The 22344-nt window shown below is 42.0% G+C and overlaps 1 protein-coding gene across 3 annotated transcripts in view; it reads right to left on the bottom strand.

The window, feature by feature from the left end:
• The window catches only part of pak5 (p21 protein (Cdc42/Rac)-activated kinase 5), a 114098-nt gene that overhangs the window by 84798 nt on the left and 6956 nt on the right, over positions 1 to 22344 (bottom strand). Inside the window, exon 1 of one of the 3 annotated variants that reach the window (XM_069158548.1) lies at positions 4483 to 4841. The exons of 1 other annotated variant lie outside the window; for it this stretch is intronic. In XM_069158548.1, the coding sequence (XP_069014649.1) occupies positions 4483 to 4537 (55 nt within the window). In that variant the 5' untranslated portion in view covers positions 4538 to 4841. Of the gene's footprint in view, positions 1 to 4482; positions 4842 to 22344 lie in introns of those variants that run through there. One more of the 3 variants, XM_069158549.1, reaches the window with a different exon arrangement.

Here is a 22344-nt window from a genome sequence, read left to right as displayed (position 1 = left end):
ATACAGCGCAGCACAATCCCAGCACAACAGATTATCATGCTGCGCACGGCTGCCTTTAGAAAACTCAATACGGGATCAAAAAGGTGTTAAGTAATAGATAGAAACCTCGTCCCACAGGCATGTTTACACAACTCTTCTTTCTATATGGCATTCACTGTAAGCCTTGGATCAAAGTACTGTGCCAGTGAGGAGTAAAAGTACGCCACATTTTAGTATAAAGGAAAATAAGATGAGTAAAATTCTATAATTTTTTTTCTAGTAAAATCTGATAAGAATGCAAGTTTGCAAAATATTGAAGGATAAAATTTAGCTCTAAAACTGAGTCACGTATGAGTCATAAGAAAATCACATCAAAGTGCAGGTTGCATCAACAGCAGAACATCACATTATAGTCCTGAAGGGACAAATAGAGCACATAGAGATTTCTTTATGCAACTATCATGTGAGTCTTTCCTGTGAACAGCATGTTTAACTGGTGGGAACGTATCAGAGTGGCAGGACAGATAAGATTGCTCTTTGTCTTTCTCCTGGTCCATCACATGGTCCGATTCACGAGAACACACAACTTCCATAGTCTCCCCAGGTATCCCCTGACAAACGCCCAACAGTTCTCAACCCTCATCGTTCCCATTTTGTGCTGAGCCACAAATCTCTTATGCAAGGCGGACATGTCAGCAGCCCTTTTCCTCCTTTTGGCTGATGTCCACTTAAACCTCTGCGAATCGACCCAAGGTTTCTGACCTTGTTACTATTTTTAGAACACGTACGCAAAGTGGCTTCTCCGCAATGAAATACTGACATGGAGACATTGTGCTGATTAGAAATGACTTTCACGGAATAAAGTCGATCGAGTCAACATCGGGGACGACGCTGAAAAGACGCTCCTGGGAGGGGAAGAGTCTTCGACAAAGTTGCCTTCTGCAGCCACCACAGTAAAACACACTGTGACTAAACAGGGCTTGATCACAGTCTTGCTCTGAATCATCAGCTGACCTATGCAGTAGCTGAGGCCCCTGTTACCTTAGAGCAATGTACAAGCAAAAACAAAAACACATCCCATAATGCCACATCCAACTAAGACACAGATTTGACGTGTAGTGGAAGAGATGATCAGACTGTGTCTGTCTGTGTGTGCATGCGTGTGATCTGTAAGCCTGGTGTAAGTTTGAAGGATTTTGTAGCTGCTCTCCAACCAAGCCAACCGTTACAAAACCCAAAACACGAGTGAAAGTGTATGAAATAACAAGCTGTAAATGTTATGGTACAGTTGTTTTTCTCATGAGTACTTTACACAGAATGCAAAAATTGCAATGCAAAAAGTTGCCGCTTTATTTTTTGGGAAGGAGGTAATTTTTCTGAGCTTTCACACTGCAAATAAAGTCATCAACCAATCACATGCATTTTGAATGACATCAAAAAGTTCCCGCTGGGGAGAATTTTCATTCAGATGCTGCACTTGAAGAGGACTTTGCAGATAGAGCATACAGCTTCCTCCGTGTTGGTCAGCTCACCTGTATCATAAAGCCTAAGCCTAAAATATTCCCAGCAGCAAAAATCAATAATTTTTTTGTCGCATCAATATCGAGAAAAGAAAAACTAAGTGAAAGAGGACCTGATAAGAAGCTATAGTGAAGATGGAAACCCCTGACCTACATGGTACTTCTCGGAATGAGATTATTAAAGGCTAGTGGGGCTTAAATCGTCTAGGCCAGGCTCAACTGCGGAGAGACACAACAACACATGCGCGCGCACACACACACACACACACACACACACACACACACACACACACACACACACACACACACACACACACACACACACACACACACACACACCACTGAATGCATGTAAGATAGCAGATGGAGACACATTTTTATGCACTTGCAGAGCCCAAACATTTTCCTGCAGAGCTTTTACCAGCTTCCCTCTCACAAGAGTCGGAACAGGTTTGGACTGACATGTCCCGACTGGGAATTACCTCAATGCAGAGGCCAGAGGAACTACTTAATGCACAACTTCTCCTGGCTGCCACATAAGCACCTCTTGAGCTTTAATTTATGGGCCGATTGTAAAGCACTTTGTGAAGTTTCAGACTAATGCCTGCAAGGTTATTCTACCAAAGAGTAACAATGTCACTCCGATGAGAAATTGCGCCCGGTAATATACAGCAGAGATTAGAGATTTGAAACTGCATCATTCAAGGGGGTGAGCTGTGACTGTGTGTGCCGTGAACAGCCACAATCACTCGAGTGGTTTTCCATTGCACTGCACAAAAAGGTAAAGTAGTTCACCTGAAACTCCAATGGAGCTCCTTGTACTCCTGTAACTTCTTCACAATAAAAGCATCCTGCCTGTTTGCCAGTGGAAAACTTTCAGTGTAAAGAAGCAGTAGTTAGGCCGGAGATATACTTGACATGCTTTAAACCACGCATGTGGTTACGGCTACCTCGCGTACCTGGCAACGCGTGCGGAAGATGCAATATACACATGGCCGGTAAGGTCGTTGTAGCGGCAGCATGGAGATGTAACAGGGTCAGCGACGTACAAAACTATGGAAACAAGTCTAAGACTGTTACGTCAATGCACCCCAGAAAATGCTGTCGATAGCGTGTTTTATCCCAGTGTGATCCCAAATCAGCAATGTAGTGAACCCTTGATTGTCAACATGTTTATTGTTCACATCAGCAAATCCGGATGTTCTGATATATTTGTTTCACTGGTGTGTCTTCTGGTGGAGTCCTCCAGTAACACGCGGAGTACAGAGGGAAATATGTGCGAAATAACGTTCACAATGCAAACAGTTGTCAACGCCAACGTGTGGTTCAAAAGCATGTATATCTTCAGACTAACACAACGGCTCCTATATGGTTTAAAATGATCAGTAAACAGTAAAATAAGGCCCATATCTGAATGTACACACACACACACACGCACACAGTCAGGTAGAAGCAGCAAAGCTACTGAGAGTTTAACACAGAGACTTTAAAAACTGAGATTCGTCTCTTGTTCCTGCACAGTTGAGGCGGACGCTGCAGTGGAAAGGCACGTCATCACAGTTTGGCATGGGGCAGCTAAAGGAGGCCAGCACACGCTATCGAAACAACTGTGAGTGTGTTGTATGTATTCAGTCATAAATCACAGCTCTAAGGCCTGTGCTGCTGAGTGAAGCTTAAATAACTAAAAATGCATGCTGTTGTGCGACATGAATACGTACCCTTTTATATGAGAGCAATACATTTTGATGTTTCCGTCATATTCAGCGTACAATTACAAGAAGCATTACATAACATTTCACACACAACACAGAGAGATGCTCAGCCGCGCGTGGACTCATGCAAATATATGCATTTACTCTAACTTGAAAAATAACCACACTGTGCACACTACACACAGACACTATATATAACAATACACTGACACAAACATATTTAAAGGGGCTACTGGTCCCAGGGCAAAGATCCTGACTCCCAGGCTGATTTGTCTCTAAACCATCTGTCACCATCTGAGCCTCCACAGGCATTTCCCCTTCTGTACAACAACACCTCAACGGACACACACACACACACACTGCAGTGAAGCCGGGCCTCTGCACGTGTTTGTTTTGCTGTTTGTGCTGACCATGTCTTGTATATATGCGGCGTCTATTTTTGGTTCCCAAAGTGCATGCTAACGCTCCGTGGCAGCGTGGCGTGTTCATGTGTTCTCCACACACCGCATTAATTTTGTATACCCTTAGATTGTAATTTAGAGGCGTAATTTGGTATAGAAATGCAGAGCATTTGCTCATGCACAAATATGCAAATACATTTCATACATAATTTAAAATGCAATACGAAAAGGACACAAATTCCTTCTGATAAACAAGTCGAGGGAGGAGCAATGCTCTCTCCTTCATTTGCTGCTACAGGGAAGAGGAGGAATTCCTAATTTAATTAAAAGGTCGAATGTTTCAGAGTAAAAGACCGAAGGCTGGTAAGCCATGTTTGTTCAAGGTATTATACTTCTCTCTGTGCAGCTTTACTTGGTTTGAGTGACAGAAACTGCACAAAGTGAGACGGAATTTGTCTGTGCGTCCTCATCAACAGTGTCTTCGCTCCCCCCGTTTCTCCTCGCCTCTTTTGTCCTGCCCTGCTCTGTCGTCTGCAGTTCAATTCTCCACCATTTGCATTCCCTTGTTCTCGCTAGACCTCGTTCCTTCAGATGATTTAATTGGCTCAAAAACTGTTTACACCCGACATGCATTTTCACCTTCCATTCCCCGTAGAAGTATTTGTAGAGCAGTAAACAACTTCAGCTGATGAAGAGGATTTTCATCATTTGCGCTGTTCCCAACATGCTGAGAAGTTTGTAACATCCCTAATTCAAATTATGTTTAAAGACTTTGGATGATCAGGAAGCTCCAGCAAGTGAAATCTGAGCTCCGATGACAAATATAAATTCTTAATTCAACCCATGCTCAAACTGAATCACTGCTCTTACCTGGAAACAAACTGACGGTTTCTTTCATCCAATCAAAGTGCTCTGGGTAAGCCATGGCGAGACAGTCCCAGACAATTAGAGCCTCCTCAGATGTTGCGCTTTGATGTCAAATTGCACTCCTGATAAATCCATTATGCACCTCAATTTTCTTTTAACAAAACATGAAACAGCGCTCGAATTGTGTGCCGATGATTCCCTGAAGGAACAACACTTCTGTGAAGTCATCAAATTGACAAATCAGGACAGATCCAGGACCATCTGCAGTCCCCAGCGAGCTGCTACTACTACTACTGCTACCCTGCCTGCATGCTCTGTTAACTCCCAATGTGAGATGCACAGGACACAAAAAAGTGCCTACGCCAGCAGCCCGAGCCGAGGCATGGCCAGACAGCTTAAGCCTGGACCCATCCCATTTCACTTTTATTGTTTGTCTAACTGGGTTTGACTGGCCGCATCCCAAACAGTGCACCCTCTGACCTTCACTGTCCTCCTCCCACTAATGTGGCTGTCAATAGAAGCACACAAAACAAGAGCGCAAGTGTCCGATGTGTTCCCACAACCCACAGGACACTGTTTGTGTCCCGGCTGCCCTGTCAAACACAAACACCTGCACACAAACAAAAAAAAAAGCTGTCTCCCATTCAGACCAGCATGTGTGGATATCAACGGGGGTGTCAAGAGCTGCACCACCAGGCGCCCTATCGCTGCCTCTTTCACAAGGCCGGTCACCGAGAGGAAGACAGATAGTGTGACGGAGGAGATAAGATGGAAGAAAGAGAAAGAAACAGCTGGTCCAGTCAGCAGCTGTGACAGAGTTTGGCCATTTGCCCACGCTAAGGGGACATTCAGCGGTGGCAGCCACCGACAGGCCCTGTGCTGAGGGCAAACACACTTACACAGAAGCAGTGCGAGGCTGTCAGGATCACATTGTAAAGTAGTTTTCCTTCAGAGAGGAGAGGGAGAGTTAGTAAGGTAAGGTAGGAAATGACACTTTTGGAAGGTACTGGCACAAGTAGAAATGTTGTAAATAGTCATGTAATTAAACATAGGCTAAAGGAGTGAAAACTTTTTGCAGTCTTATCTGACACTGTCAATCCTCGAGAAAAAGTAGAACCGTCTTTCTAACCGATCGAAGCCGATTCATCAGATGACGGTCGGTTCTAAAGGTAAAGCCAAGGGCTGGAAAAAAAAAATCCTAGTTTATCTTCTACAATGCTGACGATAAGGCTCATGTTAGACCTCAGCTCACCTGTGCAGTTTCCACAGAAAGTTGGTCTACGTGGGTGTGCAGGTCATCTTATACTGCAACACTGAAACACTCAGTGTCAAACTAGAAACACACTCAGTGTGACGAACTTCCACCTGGTTGCTACATGTCTGATGGTTTTAAAGTGACCTACTTTAAGACAAGAAATTTCCTTATCAGCACAAATTGACTGCAAATGTGTGTTTCTTCTGAAGCACCTGGACATTTTGGAACAATGCACATGTTTCTCTCTTTAGAAAAGAAGAATCTTATGTAAAAAAAAAAAAAAGAAATCTCATTTTAGTCATAAGAAACTTGATAAAGTTTGGTTAACAAAAGGAGAAGAACAAGTTACTAGGCTTCAGTAAAACATGTATGATGCTGAAAGAGTAGATGCTACGCTACAAACGGCAGAAATGCAAAGACTAAACAAATGTCAAATAGTTATTTGTGGAACTGCCTCAAAAAAATAACCAAAAAAATGTAGGTGTATTGAAAACATTGCAGGTAAAGCAAACATACCTTCAAATAGTAGTCGACTAGTTCCAGACAAATATTGAATACTTTTTTGCTTGATATGCCCCTTTTCTAGTTTGCACCTCATGATAAATGAATGACATAGAAACAGATATGCAGCTATAGGTTGCTTATGATGCACTGCAGTAACTTATGGAGATTTTCTATCAGCCTTCGGTGCACTAAACTCCTTTAGCATTACGAGATGAGAGAAAGTGTTTGATGGTTGGAAGATGGAGACACACCCCTCCACACACCCCTACTGGACATAAACACACACATGCCACCTTCAGCTCTCTGCCAAACACAAACACAAATGCAGCCGAGTCATGGAAGTGCCGGGGAGGTGGGGAGCTGCAGACTAAATAGAGGAAAATACGACTAGAATTATGGCAGCTGAAGCTGGTTTGGCTATGCTAAGTACCCCACACTTTAAGAGCGTCTTCCTCACGACTAATGGGAGGCTATATCATAACTGTCACGAGACAAATGCTTGTTAGTGAGATATATGATAATTCCTGCAAAGTATTGTAGTACAGGCTGTCATTCTTTGGCAGTGTAACCATCTAAATCACTGCAAAAGATGGAGAATTTGTGCAAGGGAGATATTCAGTTCAGACAGTGTCTTCCAGTCGCTCACTGATCTTTCACTATCGAGGAGAAGGATCAGCTAAAGTTGTTATCTCCCCATGTGGTAACATAATGGATGAATATAGCAGGGAAGGGTGACTCTGGGAGGTACTGAGAGATCAGGAGAGTTATCTAAATGAGATCTTTGCAGTCCTGAGGACAGAAGAGTGTGTGTCCCTGTCTGAGAGAGAGTGTGTGCACACGTGTGACCGTGTGCACGTGTGTGTGTGTGTGTGTGTGTGTGTGTGTGTGTGTGTGTGTGTGTGTGTGTGTGTGTGTGTGCGCGCGCAGCTGTGTGTCCCGACTTTTAAAGCACATTAAAGCAGAGGGTGACCTAAAACGAAGTCTCTGATCGTGTCTCTTCTATTCAATGACATTTATGTGAATCGAGGATGAAATCTCACCGGAAAATAGAGTATTTTAGTATTTCTGCCTTCGTGAAGAACCGAGCAATGACAGAGGAGGCTGCTGCTTTTACATGCCATTTGAGAGACAAGGATTTTGTTCATTGGGGACTGGGCAAGCAAGCTATCCATTTTCCACTACTTATTCTGGTCGAGGTCCTCTGCTGCACACTTAGTAGATTAGTAGATCCTTTCCCCCAGCCACATCCTCCATCTCCCCCTTAGGCTTTTCCAGGCTAGATGGGATACGTTACCCCTCCAGCATATACTGGGTCTGCTCTCAGGTCTGCTTCCAGTTAGTAGAGCTTGAAATAACATGAGACAATCCAGGAGACTCTTTTTAGTGTGAAGGAGCAACGCTTTTACCCTTAGAAGCTTCTAACTCCTCCACTAAGACCAGTCATCATCGCACTTCGGTCTTATTGTTTCATTAAGGCATTAAGTTCATGGCCACAGGTATATTTACAAGTCAACAACCTCACGTTTGGATGTCAGCCCTCTCAACTTCCACAAAGCAAATCCCCCTGATAATGTGATACTTCATCTAACTCTCAGACAAATATATAATTCGATTTTGAATCCATGCGTCGATATCAGTCATCAGTCAAATGATCAGTTTTGTTTTAATTCTTTTAACTGTGCAGTTAAATGGACCAAAAACGATTTTAGTACAATAATACTAGTTAATTTGCTATTGCGGATTAACGATGGACATCAGAGATAATGGTGTGTGTGTGTGTGTGTGTGTGTGTGTGTGTGTGTGTGTGTGTGTGTGTGTGTGTGTGTGTGTGTGTGTGTGTATCCATGGCTGTACTGTTTTTTTATCCATGGAGGTTTTCATACTTGTAGTTTTATGAAGTCTATGGGCAGAGTGGGGGAAACACTAATGCACATGTGGAGTGGACTGCACAATGCAGAGGCAAACCTAGAAGATAGAAAGGTGAGCAGGTTTCATTGAAGTGACCGGGTGCCATTTTTGAGTCTGGTATCCAGTACTTAAAGATTAGAAGCCAATAGATACCTGTAAATGTGTTAGATTTACGCGGATCTACTGGCAAAAATGGAATGTAGTACTCAGAATTTTCTTTTCATTGGTGTATAATCACCTGAAACTAAGAATTATATTTTCGTTACCTTAGAATGAACTCTTTATATCTCCATAAGGAGCATGTCCCTTTGCATGGACCCCACCATGTTCCACCACCATGTTTCCACAGTAGCCTAGAAGGGACAAACTACATGCCACTACATTCTACAGACTGCTCCTTTAATACATTCATAAGGCCGAACTACAATAACTAACTTCCTGTTGTTTGCAGAACATTGGCACACTCAGTCCCTTTGCGCCCTGCCTTCTGATTTCCTGTGCCACATCCCCAGGAAGGTTCACCTCACAGTTTGAAAACCTCTGGTGTAGAGAGCAGATGCATTTTAAGTAAAATAATATGTTTCCTTTCGTAGCCATAAACTGTGCAAACAACGATACGGCTGGAAATTGTTTCAATAACTTCTGACTCACACAAATCCTGGTGGTCTCCCCTTGCTTAACTTTTACTCCACTATCCTATAACATGAGACTTGATGGAGCACTGCATTTTTCTGAGGTTATAAATACCTCAAAACTAATTTGAATTTACATACTACCAACCATGTTTTCAACATCCAACACTTTACTGATACAAAAGACAGGTACAGACCTCTATTAGAGAAAGACGAAGTGTTTCAATTCTCCATTGACACATTGTTTTCCTGCAACTCAGCTCCTGGTAGGAAAAATGCAGCTCTCCAGCGCATTCATTCAGAAAAAAATTGTAGGACTTTGAGATGTGGAATGATAACACAATGACACAAGAGAACAAAGAAGCACCACAGTGACCTAAAATGTACCCAAAAAAAAGTCACTGGAAGTCCGTAATATCGGATGCCTCAACTGACGAGCAAAGATACATAAAGCGTTGCTCCTCATCTGAACAATATAACGGGGACGCTGATAAAGCATGAAGGAATAACCATTTTTCAGTCCTGCAATCAACACTATAAAGCACGTGCAAAGAAGGCTCTGCCATATGGTATTAGTTTCAGTGCCCCAGGGCTAACATCTGTATGCAGACAGCATCCACATCCAGACTGAAGAGACAAATGTCTCTTTTTTCAAAACTGAGAGCAGTCTTTTCAAAGACTTGCCATTTCAATGAGAAGCAGTCAGACATAAAGAGAATGACTGGCAACACTGCAGGGCACTCTGTGACTATTTGTTTATGTTCGCATCTGGTTGTGTGTGTGTGTGTGTGTGTGTGTGTGTGTGTGTGTGTGTGTGTGTGTGTGTGTGTGTGTGTGTGTGTGTGTGTGTGTGTGTGTGTGTGTCGGTGTCTATGTGGATTTGAGTGATAGTCTGCTATTGATGCCAAAGCTGTAGTGGAAGAGTAATGTTGGAACAGTTAAGACTCTCTAAATGAAGTTAAAGAAAATAGGATGTGATTATAGTGTGTTTACAATGAAACAGCTTCTGATGAAGCAATACAACTGTATTCTCTTTTCAATAAGAGCTTAGTGGTTTTTTATTTATTTATGTGTAAACAGTGATAGAACTTCCCCTACTACCACCCTGCACTATATTTATTCACACTGCAAAAGCATCCAGCGTTCTCTGTTAGGTTTCATTGCTATTTGCTCCGGTGCACATTCTTATCAAGTATTCAAAAGCTGTTTGGCGCTATAAACTACAGCAAGCTACACTCTCGAGTTCAACAGTCGGATACCAGAATCAAAGAGCATCCGCAAGGGTGTGAAGAGTCACAAGTCAACTGGAGCACTCACCACTGTGGAATGACTGGAAGCCTCAATCTCTTGGTCATTTCATTGGAACTGCTGGAATTAAGTCCTTTGCTTAACTAAGTGTCACCAGCTGCTGTCCTCCAAATTTAACCCCGACCCTTCAGGCATCCAAGGATCTCATGATTTGGGTCAAGACATTGCTGAAAAGAACCTGCACCACCAAAGAAGAAGACTTCATTGGACATCATCCCCCTATGTGACAGTTTGTTGTTTCTTCAAAGCCCTAGAGCCACAGAAAAAAGATTGTTGGCTCATCATGTCATTAAGAAAATCTAGAAAAAAAAAAGACAATGCAATAGTCAAATATGTGTTTGGATAGTCTGAGTGTTGGTTCATCCAAGATAATCTAACTGAAATTGTGGCTGATTTGTCAGTTTGGAGAAAGAGACACGTTTTTATTGATTCATTTATCTCTCTGAATACATTCCGTTGTCTGAACTTAAAATGCATAAATTGTCATGCATTGATCGTTTTACTGTCGATGACACAAAATGATCAATGACTTTCATTGATATACTGGCATATAATGTTGAAAAGACATGAATCGAATGTTAAATAATGCTTCTTTTCGATTTATTAGATGTTATACTATAACATGCTAACTCAAAGAAATGTAATTAACTACATTAAAAGAATTCTGTAAATTATCGCTGACGATTCTCATGTGAAATAAGTCATTAACCATCGATACCAGATGTCTTTGAACAGCTCCTGACCATTAAAACCCGTGTATTTCCTGCTTGAGGTTTCCTGGGCTAAAAGCCCTCTGTTCTTTGAAAGCCCCCTTCTTTCCAACCCATTATCTGCACAGGCACATTAAACCCTCAACTTAATCGTTTATTATTGAAAGCTTGGCAAGAAGCCTTCCCTCCTGGTGTTCTGGGAAAATGGTTAAGGCTGAGATGTAAAAGATGTAGGTTAAGGATTTGTGAAGCCAGTCGCTGCATGGCCAGGCAGCCTTTGACTGGGCAGACATGTTGTGTGTATGAATGTTAGCCAATTAAAAACTGCTGGAAAAAAGTGTGTGTTAAAGTGGACGAGCCATCATCTTTCCCTTATGTAAGTGTGTGGATAAGAGAGTGGGTATATAGGTTTTACAGCAGAGGCCAAGATATTTACAGAACGAACAAGAACAGATCAGCCTTTTGTGTACATTCTAGATGCTACACGCCCGTTACTTAATGTTTCTACACCTGACAAGCTTTCTTTTTTTTGCACGGCACATTAAACACTGTCAGATCTACCGCAATGCGCTGCCAGAGAAGGAATAATGCTCAGACACTTTTTTTTTCCTAGTAAGGAAATAAAATGTTTACAGTTCTCTTGATCCAGTTGAAATGTATTTACACTTTTCAAGTGCTTGAAGAGCCAATCGTCTCTAAAGTTTGTCACAGAAGAGAGCCAATAAAAACAAATGGAATGGTGAAAGTTCTCCTGTTGACATTAAAGACGTATTGATTGATTCATGACAACTCCATGTCTCGTTTTGATCTGCTACCGTTTGCTCTTTTAAAGTTACTGCACTACACTTTAATACAAACTCAACACTTCCTGTGTCTGTTTCAAAATAAAAGCCCTCTGGGTTTTAGTAGAGATAAACTTAATTTCTTAAAAAGGCTTTTATTGTGAAACATACACACATGTTGATTGAAATCAGACAATAACATGTTTTTGAGTATTTTAGAACCATTGAAAAGAGCCTGATATTGTTGACTTGATTAAATCAAAAGGGATGAAAATTTGTAGGGTACACTTTCGACTATTGTATGTAAACAGTGGTTACACAACCTTAGAAATCAGCCACAACTTAACAGTGCATGCATGAATTACATGTGCAATGTACAAATAGCACTACACCCCTGTATACAACTCAAAATTCTTCAATTTTAGAAACGGTGGATATTAATTTTTTTGTCCTTACATTGAGACAGAAGAATACCAAAGCAAGCCTCTTATTTTCATCCAGCAGTGGTTGACTTTTTTCAGCTGTGTATGACAACTGTTACTAGCAGATTTTATCAGCATTAGTTAGATAATGAAGCTGAGCTTCATGCACTGTTTGAAACAGCCTTTTCATACCGACTTTTTGATGTTTCAAGCTGACTTGTCTTAAAACACGAACACTTTAATGGGATCTTAAATACGCACTTAATGGCAACATAAATAATTCTACACTTCTAAACTGAGATTAAATCTGCACATTCAATGCAAAAAGTCTTCTTAACAAATTCATGAGGAACTAGTATACGTACAAGAATAACAAAATGTTAAATGGCACTGTTATTTCATTTAACATAAGCCTGTTTAGCTGCTTAGCTTTCTTGCACAAGCAAGGTAGATGTCAGATGTATGATTTATCACTCATATTTCAAACCCTAGGTTTTAATATAATAAAAAGAAATGGCTTTTACTGTATGATGAAGATAAAGCACTGACTTCAGCACTATCTCAGATAACAAGTTTGGCTCGGGCTGCTGGAATGTAAACTCACAGAGCTGCTAATTACAGTACACTGATATGGATGCATCCAGAAACAGCTTCCGGGCAGTGAGGAAATTCTACACAGTGGATATGCTTTCATGAACGGGTGAACAGGTTACGTATTTACTTAGCTAAATGTTCCTGGTCTTAGAGGTAACCCTACATAGATAGTAGGCTGGTTAGGTGGACAGAAAGTTTGAAGTTGGAGCAACTAAACGCACTACTTTAATATTTTTGGGAGGAAATCCAAAGCTTGACAGGCCTGCAATCGTTACAGTAAGTAAGCTATGATCAGAAAATTGCTTTTCAGGGAAGGGGTTTAGCAAATGGTCAATTGATAAGCAATCCAGTCATTTGACAGCCATCTGAGAGCTTTTCTGTCTAAGACCCGTGAAGAAGCAGGAAAGGGTGTGTGTGTGTGTGTGTGTGTGTGTGTGTGTGTGTGTGTGTGTGTGTGTGTGTGTGTGTGTGTGAGATTGCTATATCAGGGGTCACGCCACTAAAGGCTGTGGCAGGGCCTGCTGTTTATGAGCTGGATGACATGGCTCTGAGAGCATATCAGTCCCTCACATTTCAGCCGAGGACACCGAGGAAATCGTCAGCAATGACAGATGATGCTGCCTGGGATTCTCACCGTAACAGAAGAGGATCCGTTTACTCCGGCGCTTTGAGCCACTTCTAGTACGACTATTAATCCTCAGAAAACCACACACATGCAGTGGAGAGGCACAAGGGTGGCCTCTTTTAAATGAGCAAAAGGTCATGTGAGCAGGCACTTCTGGAGAGAAAGGAAAAGATGAGAGAAGAGGATCTTGATTTTTAATCAATGACTAGCATATCCGAGTGTTGCATCTAACTGGCTGAACTGCTAAAAGCCAAAGATGTAAAACATTTGACAAATAAAATAATTTACAAATTACGGGTAAGTCAATTGTACCCAGTGTTGCCCCTAACATTGTCTTGGGGGGGGCGGGCAGCTACCCCAAAGGAAGCCCCCGCCCCCACTGAAAGAAACAAAATAAGCTCATACTCATAGAACTGGAGTTACATTCAGTAACTGCGATTACTACGATTTTATATTTCATACCTCACCATGCGGGCGGCACAGTGTTGCAGTGGTTAGCATGGTCGCCTCACAGCGAAAAGGTTCCGGGTTCAAATCTGGGCCTGTGCCTTTCTGTGTGGAGTTTGCATGTTCTTCTTGTGCCTGCGTGGGTTCTCTCCAGGTACTCCGGCTTCCTCCCACCATCCAAAAAACATGCACCTCAGGTTAATTGGTGGTCCTACAAATTGCCCAAAGGTGTGAATGAGAGCGTGAATGGTCTTTGTTTCCGCCTGTCTATAAGTGTTGGCCCTGTGATGGACTGGTGACCTGTCCAGGGTGAACCCTGCCTTTGCCCAAAGTGAGCTGGGATAGGCTCCAGCCCTCCCCCGTTCAGGATAAAGCGGGTACAGATAATAGATGGATGGATACCGAACCATGCCAGTATCAGTTTCGTAAAGCCAGGTGTATTTATTTTCTGTCAGCAAAGATGAATCAAAATTGTCTCATTGTGCTGGTCGAGGGCAACCCGCCCCCCTTAGACCATCTGCCTTGGGGAAACACTGGTATCCTAAATTAAAACACTAAATTTACTTCAACAAGAAGACCAGAGAAAACACATCTCTGCATCACAGCAGAACTGCTCCCAAAGCAACATAAACAAACCTATCAAGATTGCTGCTCAGCCTTGAATTTCATAGATTAATTGGTTTCTTGCTCTCTAAATTAAAAGCAATGTCGGTTAATTGTATGGCTGGTTAATTGTACTGGAAAGACAAACAACACAACCGCACAATACAGGGAGTTATCTCGACAACACAGCCCAGTATGACTCGCAGCTCCACCATTAGTCCACACATGGGAGAGGAAAGATAGGTCTAATCTACAAACAGAATAGTGATACTTATAAAACTTTGATTAGGCCACCACTACAGTCTGTGCACCAATCACTTTGCAGCATTTCCTCTCTCCTCCCCCTCTACAATCCATTCACTCAGTATGATGCTTACAACCCACTAGCTTCTCTTCCACCCCACTTGCCTTTAGCTGCAGATGGTAAATGGAAGCGCATACCTGTTGACCTACATTACCACCGTCTTACCAGGGTTGAAAGGAAGAGGTTGCTTCTATCCCGTTGAGAGCACGGTAATGTATAGGAGACGCCTCTATCTGGTTTCAATCAAGCACTTTCTGCATGTCATTAGGTGACAGCGGGAGAGGCAGTGCAAAATGCAATTCTCCAACAGGGATTTTATTTCAGAGGCAAGAAGCAGCTACAAAATCACTGAGCAGCACAATATCAGGTTCTGCCCATGAGCAATGGTAGTCAAACTACACAGAAGTACAACCATTGGAAAAAGCTTCCTATCAGCTGTTCATTCACTTTGCCAAAAATACAGATTGAATATGACCCGGGCCTGTTTGGCTTGCTTTATTTTTGTGTCTGTTTTTTAAATAATTAAGTCACTTTTTAAATTAATGAAAAACGTTTTGCATGTTTACTGACTAAAAGAGAGAGCATAGTTAGCTATAAGTAAGATGTACCGCAGTTGAGTGCCCGCTAGCAAATAATATGAGCAAGCAAAAAGGTAAAGCTTGTAAAACATTTCTATTAGAAGGTATGATTAGTGCTGCAGGACCTGATTTAATTTACAGAGCAAACAAAGAGTATTGTGTGGAGGACAGCAAAATATCTGAGTCAAGCATTTGGCCATAAAAAGAGTCCAAATTTGCTGTTTTAGAAGGATTTAGTGTACACCTGACCTGATTGAAGGTTGTTACACTTAGTCAGACCAGTTATCCACATGCTCCCTCACACATTTTTATGCCACAGCAGCTGTTGTAGGGCAACAATCATTGCTCAGCACCCTAAAAACATTGACCTACATCTCACCAACTACCGCAAGGGAGGAAACTAGCTCCTAGAACCATGTAAAAACAAGGTCCAGTGCCATTTATGGACAGAAAGTTAATGCTCGCTGGTTGCAGCTTGTTAGGAACCATGGCCCCCCACAGGCTCTATCTGCAACCACACTAAACTGTAATGTATCAAAATGGTATTGGATTCTGCAAGATGCTTCTACAGTACTGGCATTGTGCAAATAAAGTGTTGAGATTCAGAATGTACTTTAAGTTTGGCAATATAAAACTGTCTGAAATATCTACACTGCCTAGATGCTGTGTAGAAGACATAAGGCACCGACAGTGACAAACAACAGTCAGTACTTAAAAGTATCAGCTCTATTGATCCAACAAGTGGCAATTCAATTTAGGCACTGGCCCAAAAACAATATACAGTAGTCAATCAATACAGGCTACAACTAACAATAAAACTCAACCAGTCCAAAAATGAGCACCCCCCCCCCCCCTTTAAAGTAAAGATGTTTACTTTACTTTTGTCTTTGAAATATTCCCTTTTCATTTCAGCAGCCTTGCTTTTCTCTAAAAGAACCACAGCTCTTTTGTCTCTTGAATTTTCTGCTAATGCACTTTCACATTGTGGAGGCATTTTTCCTTGTACTGGTACAGGTGGACACACTATTGGGCCACATAAACACCAAAACTGGAATGTATTTGGATGAAATTGTGGCTGATGAAGTAAACCTATAATATATACAGAGGCTAGTGGTCAAAATCCTGAAGTGACAACTCTACATTGAACACAACGCGAGTCCTCTTCCAGAAAACCGAACAAACGGGGCAATCATGACAGAGACAAATAATTAAATGTAATCTATTATGTTTCATGCTAAACAATTAAAAACAAAGACAAACTGAAAGACTTGAAGTGATGCAGCTGAAGAACAGTGTGGGGCAAACTCGACCGCTCCATAGACATCAAAATGATACATCACCACAGGGATACACAGGCCTGATTCCTTGTTTACTTCAATAAAATGAAGCTCAAAGCAGCTGAAACAAACATTTGAGGATCAACAAAAATCTGCTCTCTTTCAAGAGTCTCTAGCGCACCAAACGAAATGTCTATTGTGGAAAGTAAAACATACAGTATGTGGCATATGTGATTTTTGTTTTAGGAAACAACATAGGAGTCGTACTGTAGCAGAGTGATGCCGCAAAAGTTGACAATTCTGACTGCATCTGACTTTTCACTGGTCTCCTGACTATGGAGGCTTTTGACTACATAAAATGCTAAATATAGCCCGTCTTCTTTCCCCACCAAACAGCTTTGCAGATAATGTGGGCCGCCAGGCAGTGGTGGGTCAGGGTGTGAAAGGATGACATGCGTCCAGTGGAGATGCTCTCATCAGCGGATCTCGGCTGCGCAGCGTTTGAGGCTCAGCCGCAGACTCATACCAGTCCACATGACTTCACACACTGATGCTGGCTGATAACGGGCCCGGATTAGGACTGCCGTGTGTCACTGTGCGAGTGTGTTCGTAAATGTATGTGTGTGTGTGTGTGTGTGTGTGTGTGTGTGTGTGTGTTCCCAGGCCTAAGATCTGTGGAAAAGCCACAGATATGCACACCCCATATAACCACTGATTCCTCCCAGTAGCACCCTTCAGCTGCTTTGTGACCGGATTCCAGCGAGCGTCTGTGGCAGGGCACCCGAGGGGCAGTAAGATGAATCAAATGGGTCATAAGATGTCTACCAGGTGCAGAAAAGAAAGAACAAAATTCTTCTACACAAACTTTTGCTAATTCTTAAAACCTTTTTGCTCATTGCTTTATTATTGTTTGCAAGTAAGCATTTTTGTATTAAAGGATCACAAGCCAAGAAGTTGTATCATAGATAAAATCAACTAAAAACAAAAAGCTAAATGAGGGATACATTTAAGTCAACACCAGAGAACTGCAAAATGATGTGGAGCAGATATTTTAAATGCTGTAAATTAATAATTTTGTGTAGGAAAGGTGTCCCGTAGCTGCTCTAAATCTGAACTGTAAAAATACAAGGTTTTTCTGGATTTCTCTGTTTGCTTAGGATCTATTTATGTCTAACTACCCTTACTTTAATCACAGTATTCTGGGGAGAAAAAGGAGTAGGAGCTGATAATACAGTCACAGCCTGTTACAATCAGAAACTCACGTGAGACTGGGTGTGTTAGTAGATTCAAACATCACACAATTAAACTGAGCTTATTGTCCTTTGGTTTTTCTTTCTCTTTCCACAAATTGTCTCCATCTCATCCATTCAGCCAAATAGAAGAATAGTTTGATTCAAAAATTTTGCTGTGGAGTTTCTTTTACGTCCGACTGAAATGTAAATACCATTGCATGTTTTACATAAATGGGATTCAGGATCACAAATGAATATGCTCATCCCATAGCTCAATTTAAAGGCTATAAATACATTGAAGCACAACTGCAAATGCTTCACACAGATCTACGGACAAAGCCAATGATTGACAAGATGAGATGTAGCAGCCATCGTGCATGTCTATTTTTTTCAAGGACAGTCTGTCAAAAAAGATTGCTAGAAGCAATGTAGGGGTTTTTCATGTCAATATCAAGCCATCAGAAGATATCACAAACTATTGAGACCGCTTGAAGTATGACATGTATACCGTGTGATGTCAGATTACATGCTTACCCAACTTTATTTGAGAAAAAAATCCTTAAAGGAGCAGTGTAGGATTTAGTGGCATCTAGCAGTGAGGTTGCAGATTACATCTCCTTCAATTGTAATCAAGTAGCAAGCAAGAACCTACACTGGCCGCGATGAACGTGCAAGTCCCTCTCTCGAGTCATAGTTTGATTTGTCCTTTCTGAGCTACCGTAGAAACATGGAGGTGCAAGATGGTGGGCTCCGTGGAGGAGGACCTGCTCCCTTTGTAGAAATAAAGGGCTCATTCTAACGGAACAAAAATAATAATTCTTAGTTTCAGGTGATTTTACACGAATCAAGACATAATTATGAATAGTATATTAAATGTCTGTCAAAAGCTTCCCCTAAATCCTACACACTGGACATTTAAAATCCTTAATCAGTCGGGTCAATCTTTGGATTTCTTCATAATCTGAGATATTGTGCACTGGGGCTGTAGTAAAAGTGATCGTCTGAATGAATTTAAAGTGTTTTAATGGGAGTAGAGTCATTTCCTTTTCAATAACTACAAATACAAGAGTGTAAATGTAAGAACTGAATTGGTTCCTACCTACATAAACCAAAATGTTATTTCCAAGGCCAAGGAAGATATCATTAACAACTATCATAGTTCATGAAGTTACAGGTTACGTTAATGTAGACGAATCCAGTGACATTTAAAACACAGCCAGAGACAATGTTTTAACCAGTTCAAGGCCAGCACTCGCATGATCAACCAGGTAGCAACAGCTGCTAAAATCAACAAGCGACTTTTGTAATTTCTGTCACTGATTTGAAGTAAGCAGATTCAACTCTCCAGACCAGCTACTAAACAGACCTTGTGTCTCACTGTCATTCATAAAACAACGCTGCTCATGAAGATGTGAAGCAATACCTGCAAGCTTTTAGATCCATTTCCTACTACTCAGCACAGAAATACACACCAAGACACACACACACACACACACACACTAACTCACTTCAGGAGGATTGACTGGAAGATAGCTGAGAAAGTAGCAGCCATCATTACCTTGTCTGCTTGTAAACCACAAGAGCCGGAGTAATCATCACCCTTTAACACAACGTTTCCTATTACTCAGCACACACACACACACACTCACGCATGATCCATTTCTGCAGATGGATAAATTACAGGGAGGGAAATGCACAGTGGCACAGTCGTCCGAGGCAGAGGAAATGAAGAGGCTTAGCTAGAAGGATAATAGAACGACAGGGGGAAAACAAAGCCAAATAATTCATAATGCATTGTAGCATTCTGCATAACGGCACAATCAGGAGTGCTGCCTTTTTCCTGGAGCAATACAAAAGAGATGAGACAGCTGCTTGCAGGGCTGAAAGAGGTGAAGGACCTACTTTCTGCTGTTGACTTTTTAGGTGAAGGAGGTCACGCTATCTTTAGCAGATAATGAAGGCGACTGACCACTGTACATGTCATGTGGAGCGTAAACGCATGGGTGACGAAACCAAGTGGCCAAACCACCCAAATTAAGTCATCCCTCTATGACTATGTGATCGCTTTGTTAACTAATCTGGACTCAACTGTTGCCGTCCGAGGGGTCCACCATTTTGTTAGCGCTGTTGCAGTAAAACAACGATGTGCAGCCCATTTATATTTCAGCAGCATGCGGCTTCCTCCTCTTCCTCTTCTTCTTCTTCTTCTTCTTCTTCCTGCATTGACTGACTCCGGGAGTTGTCTTCTTAAACACACCGGGGGTTTAAAATAAGCTCGTGCCTGCCTTAATTAGAGCTACACTGGCAGGGGTTGTGAATGCTCTACGATCAGAACCATGCACGGCTGCTGCTCCTGAAGCTCCTCCGGGAACCCCCCCCCCCCCCCCCAAAAAAAAAAAAAAAACACACACAACACAACAAACCCCCATTGAGTACATAACTGCTAAAAAGCCTATATGCTGCATATTTTGCCCCTCCTTCTTATACTAACAGGGAGCTACATTTAACCCAGCCACAGAGCAGAAAGTTAGGCCGAATGCGTGAGAATAAAACCGCTGCACAGTCTCGCTTCGGAAAGGCATCGGATGCAAACATGTGGTATAATTAGTGGATAATAGTTTGATTGTGAATAGTTGGCCACTAATTACATAACATGAAAGAGTTCACGTCATCTCATAGGGTTACAAGTGCTCCACAAATAGAGAAGTGTATCAATCAACCTAATAGACGCACTGGAGGAGCGCTAACCTGCAGCTGCTCTGGTACACAGCGTTAACATGCCATCCACGTCAGAGTGGATCTCTTTTTTTTTTTTAATATCAGCTAAGTCTCTGCATCCCTCTTTTGATGTCATTTCCTGCAGTTTCATGCCCAGGCATCAAAGAGAGCACAGCTGTGTCGTTGGACGATTGCTTTAATCTATTCAGCTAGTGCATCTGTGTGCTCTGTCTTACGCTACGTCATTAGCCGCCTGCCTTGTGTGTGTTCTCGTGTGTCTGTGTGTGTGGTTATGCGAGTAACCATGTGAGTGCATATGTATTCAGTCGTACGCGCACACACACACACACACACGCACACACACACACACACAGTATGTGCTCTCGCATGTCTATGCCCTCATCGCTAAATGCAACACAAACACACACACACAAATGATGACATGAGAGTCTAATGAGGGAGGTTTTTTTTTATGCCTGAAGTTGTGTTGGGCTCCCAGCCGAAGGCCATGTTAAGACATCACATCACAGATGCTAATCTATGTGATGGTCAAGTATCCAAGCAGAGCTAAATTTAGGCCCAGATCGCTGCGTTTGACTGACGAGGGATGAGAAACAACATTCTCCGCCGTCAAAAGACGAGTGAAGAGTAGATGGTGAGAGGAGAGGTGCAGGCAATCAACTAAAGACATAACGTCTGCCACCCGGGATATCAATATTAACACGGCTTCGACTCAGTTTCGCATGAAAACGTGTCGGTTTGTGTGTTCACTGCCACACGATCTGACATGTGAACACTGTGTCGACTAAAAAGCATGGCAGGAATCTTGATTGCAAAATTGACTTCGGGAGCTAAATGGAGTCAATTTTTAGAGCGTCACAAACCAAATGTTGGGACAGATTAGATTGTCTTGCCTCATATAAATCATTGTCAACTGACAATGTCCAATCAGAAAGTAATCTATTCTGTATAATTAGCTTAACAACAGGATGCTATTTGTCTTCTGTAATACTGATTGAATGGATTTCACTCATTTGGTCAAGACAAATGGGACTCTGAGCACAGACTGGAATAACAATACTATGTCACTGTCTGGTCTCAGTAATGGCCTTGATTGACTATGGTGTGATGTTTATTTAAATCAGACATTAACACTCGCAGTCTTCCATCCTTTTTAACCATCACGGTTAGCACAAGTGGCACGTCCACTGTGTATTTGTCCAATGTCCTGAACGCTGTGGGAGTTTAGACTAACGTTAGCAGCGCTGCCCTGCTCATAAATCACAAATAACTGATTCACACTGTTGCAGAAAAAGTTGGTGTCCGAGATAATGCTATGTTTGCAAAACTCGTGTTACTCCTTTCTCCTATAGCCTACGTCTTTTCTCTTGTCAGGTTAAAAGTATTTAAACTAGGCAGCCATACCAGGTTATATTAGAAAGAAATAACATTCTCACACTGCATTTCTTCATGGTATATTCAATGGTAGGACTTACTCTCTTTCCACTGCAGTGCAAGAACAGTGCTGTTTCTTTCTGATGTCTTCCATATGTAACATCAACTGGTTTTAGCTTCAGTCTTTTAGCACGACATCAAGTTCATATTTAAGAGCACTTCCAAGATTCTTGTTTTAGAACATGTCAGCTGAAAACATGAAAAAAAACCTAAAGGTTCAAAGGTCGGATTAAGTTGCTTCAAACACACAATAGTCATATCGAGCCACTGTTGCACGTTGTCTCATAATTACCTCCCAGATGGTGGATACAGTGCGGATGTGAGGAGGATGCTATGATCCAAGCCTCAGTGCGATAGCAGCCTGCATCTTCACCCTCTCAGTTCCCTTTGAAGTCTCCCCATGGGGGTGTGGGAGAGCTGGGCGTTGGTAATGAATCAAGCTGAGCCGTAATGAATGTCCTTATTCAAGTCTGCTTTGATGAAATTCCACCTGACTGATCTCAAATCACAG

This window comes from Embiotoca jacksoni, unplaced genomic scaffold (genome assembly GCF_022577435.1).
Source record: "Embiotoca jacksoni isolate LCO1_2020_lvr unplaced genomic scaffold, fEmbJac1.0.p SCAF_23, whole genome shotgun sequence".
NCBI classification, from domain to species: Eukaryota; Metazoa; Chordata; class Actinopteri; family Embiotocidae; genus Embiotoca; species Embiotoca jacksoni.
Note: the sequence above shows the minus strand (reverse complement) of the source record. Positions and strands in the feature narration are given on the sequence as shown.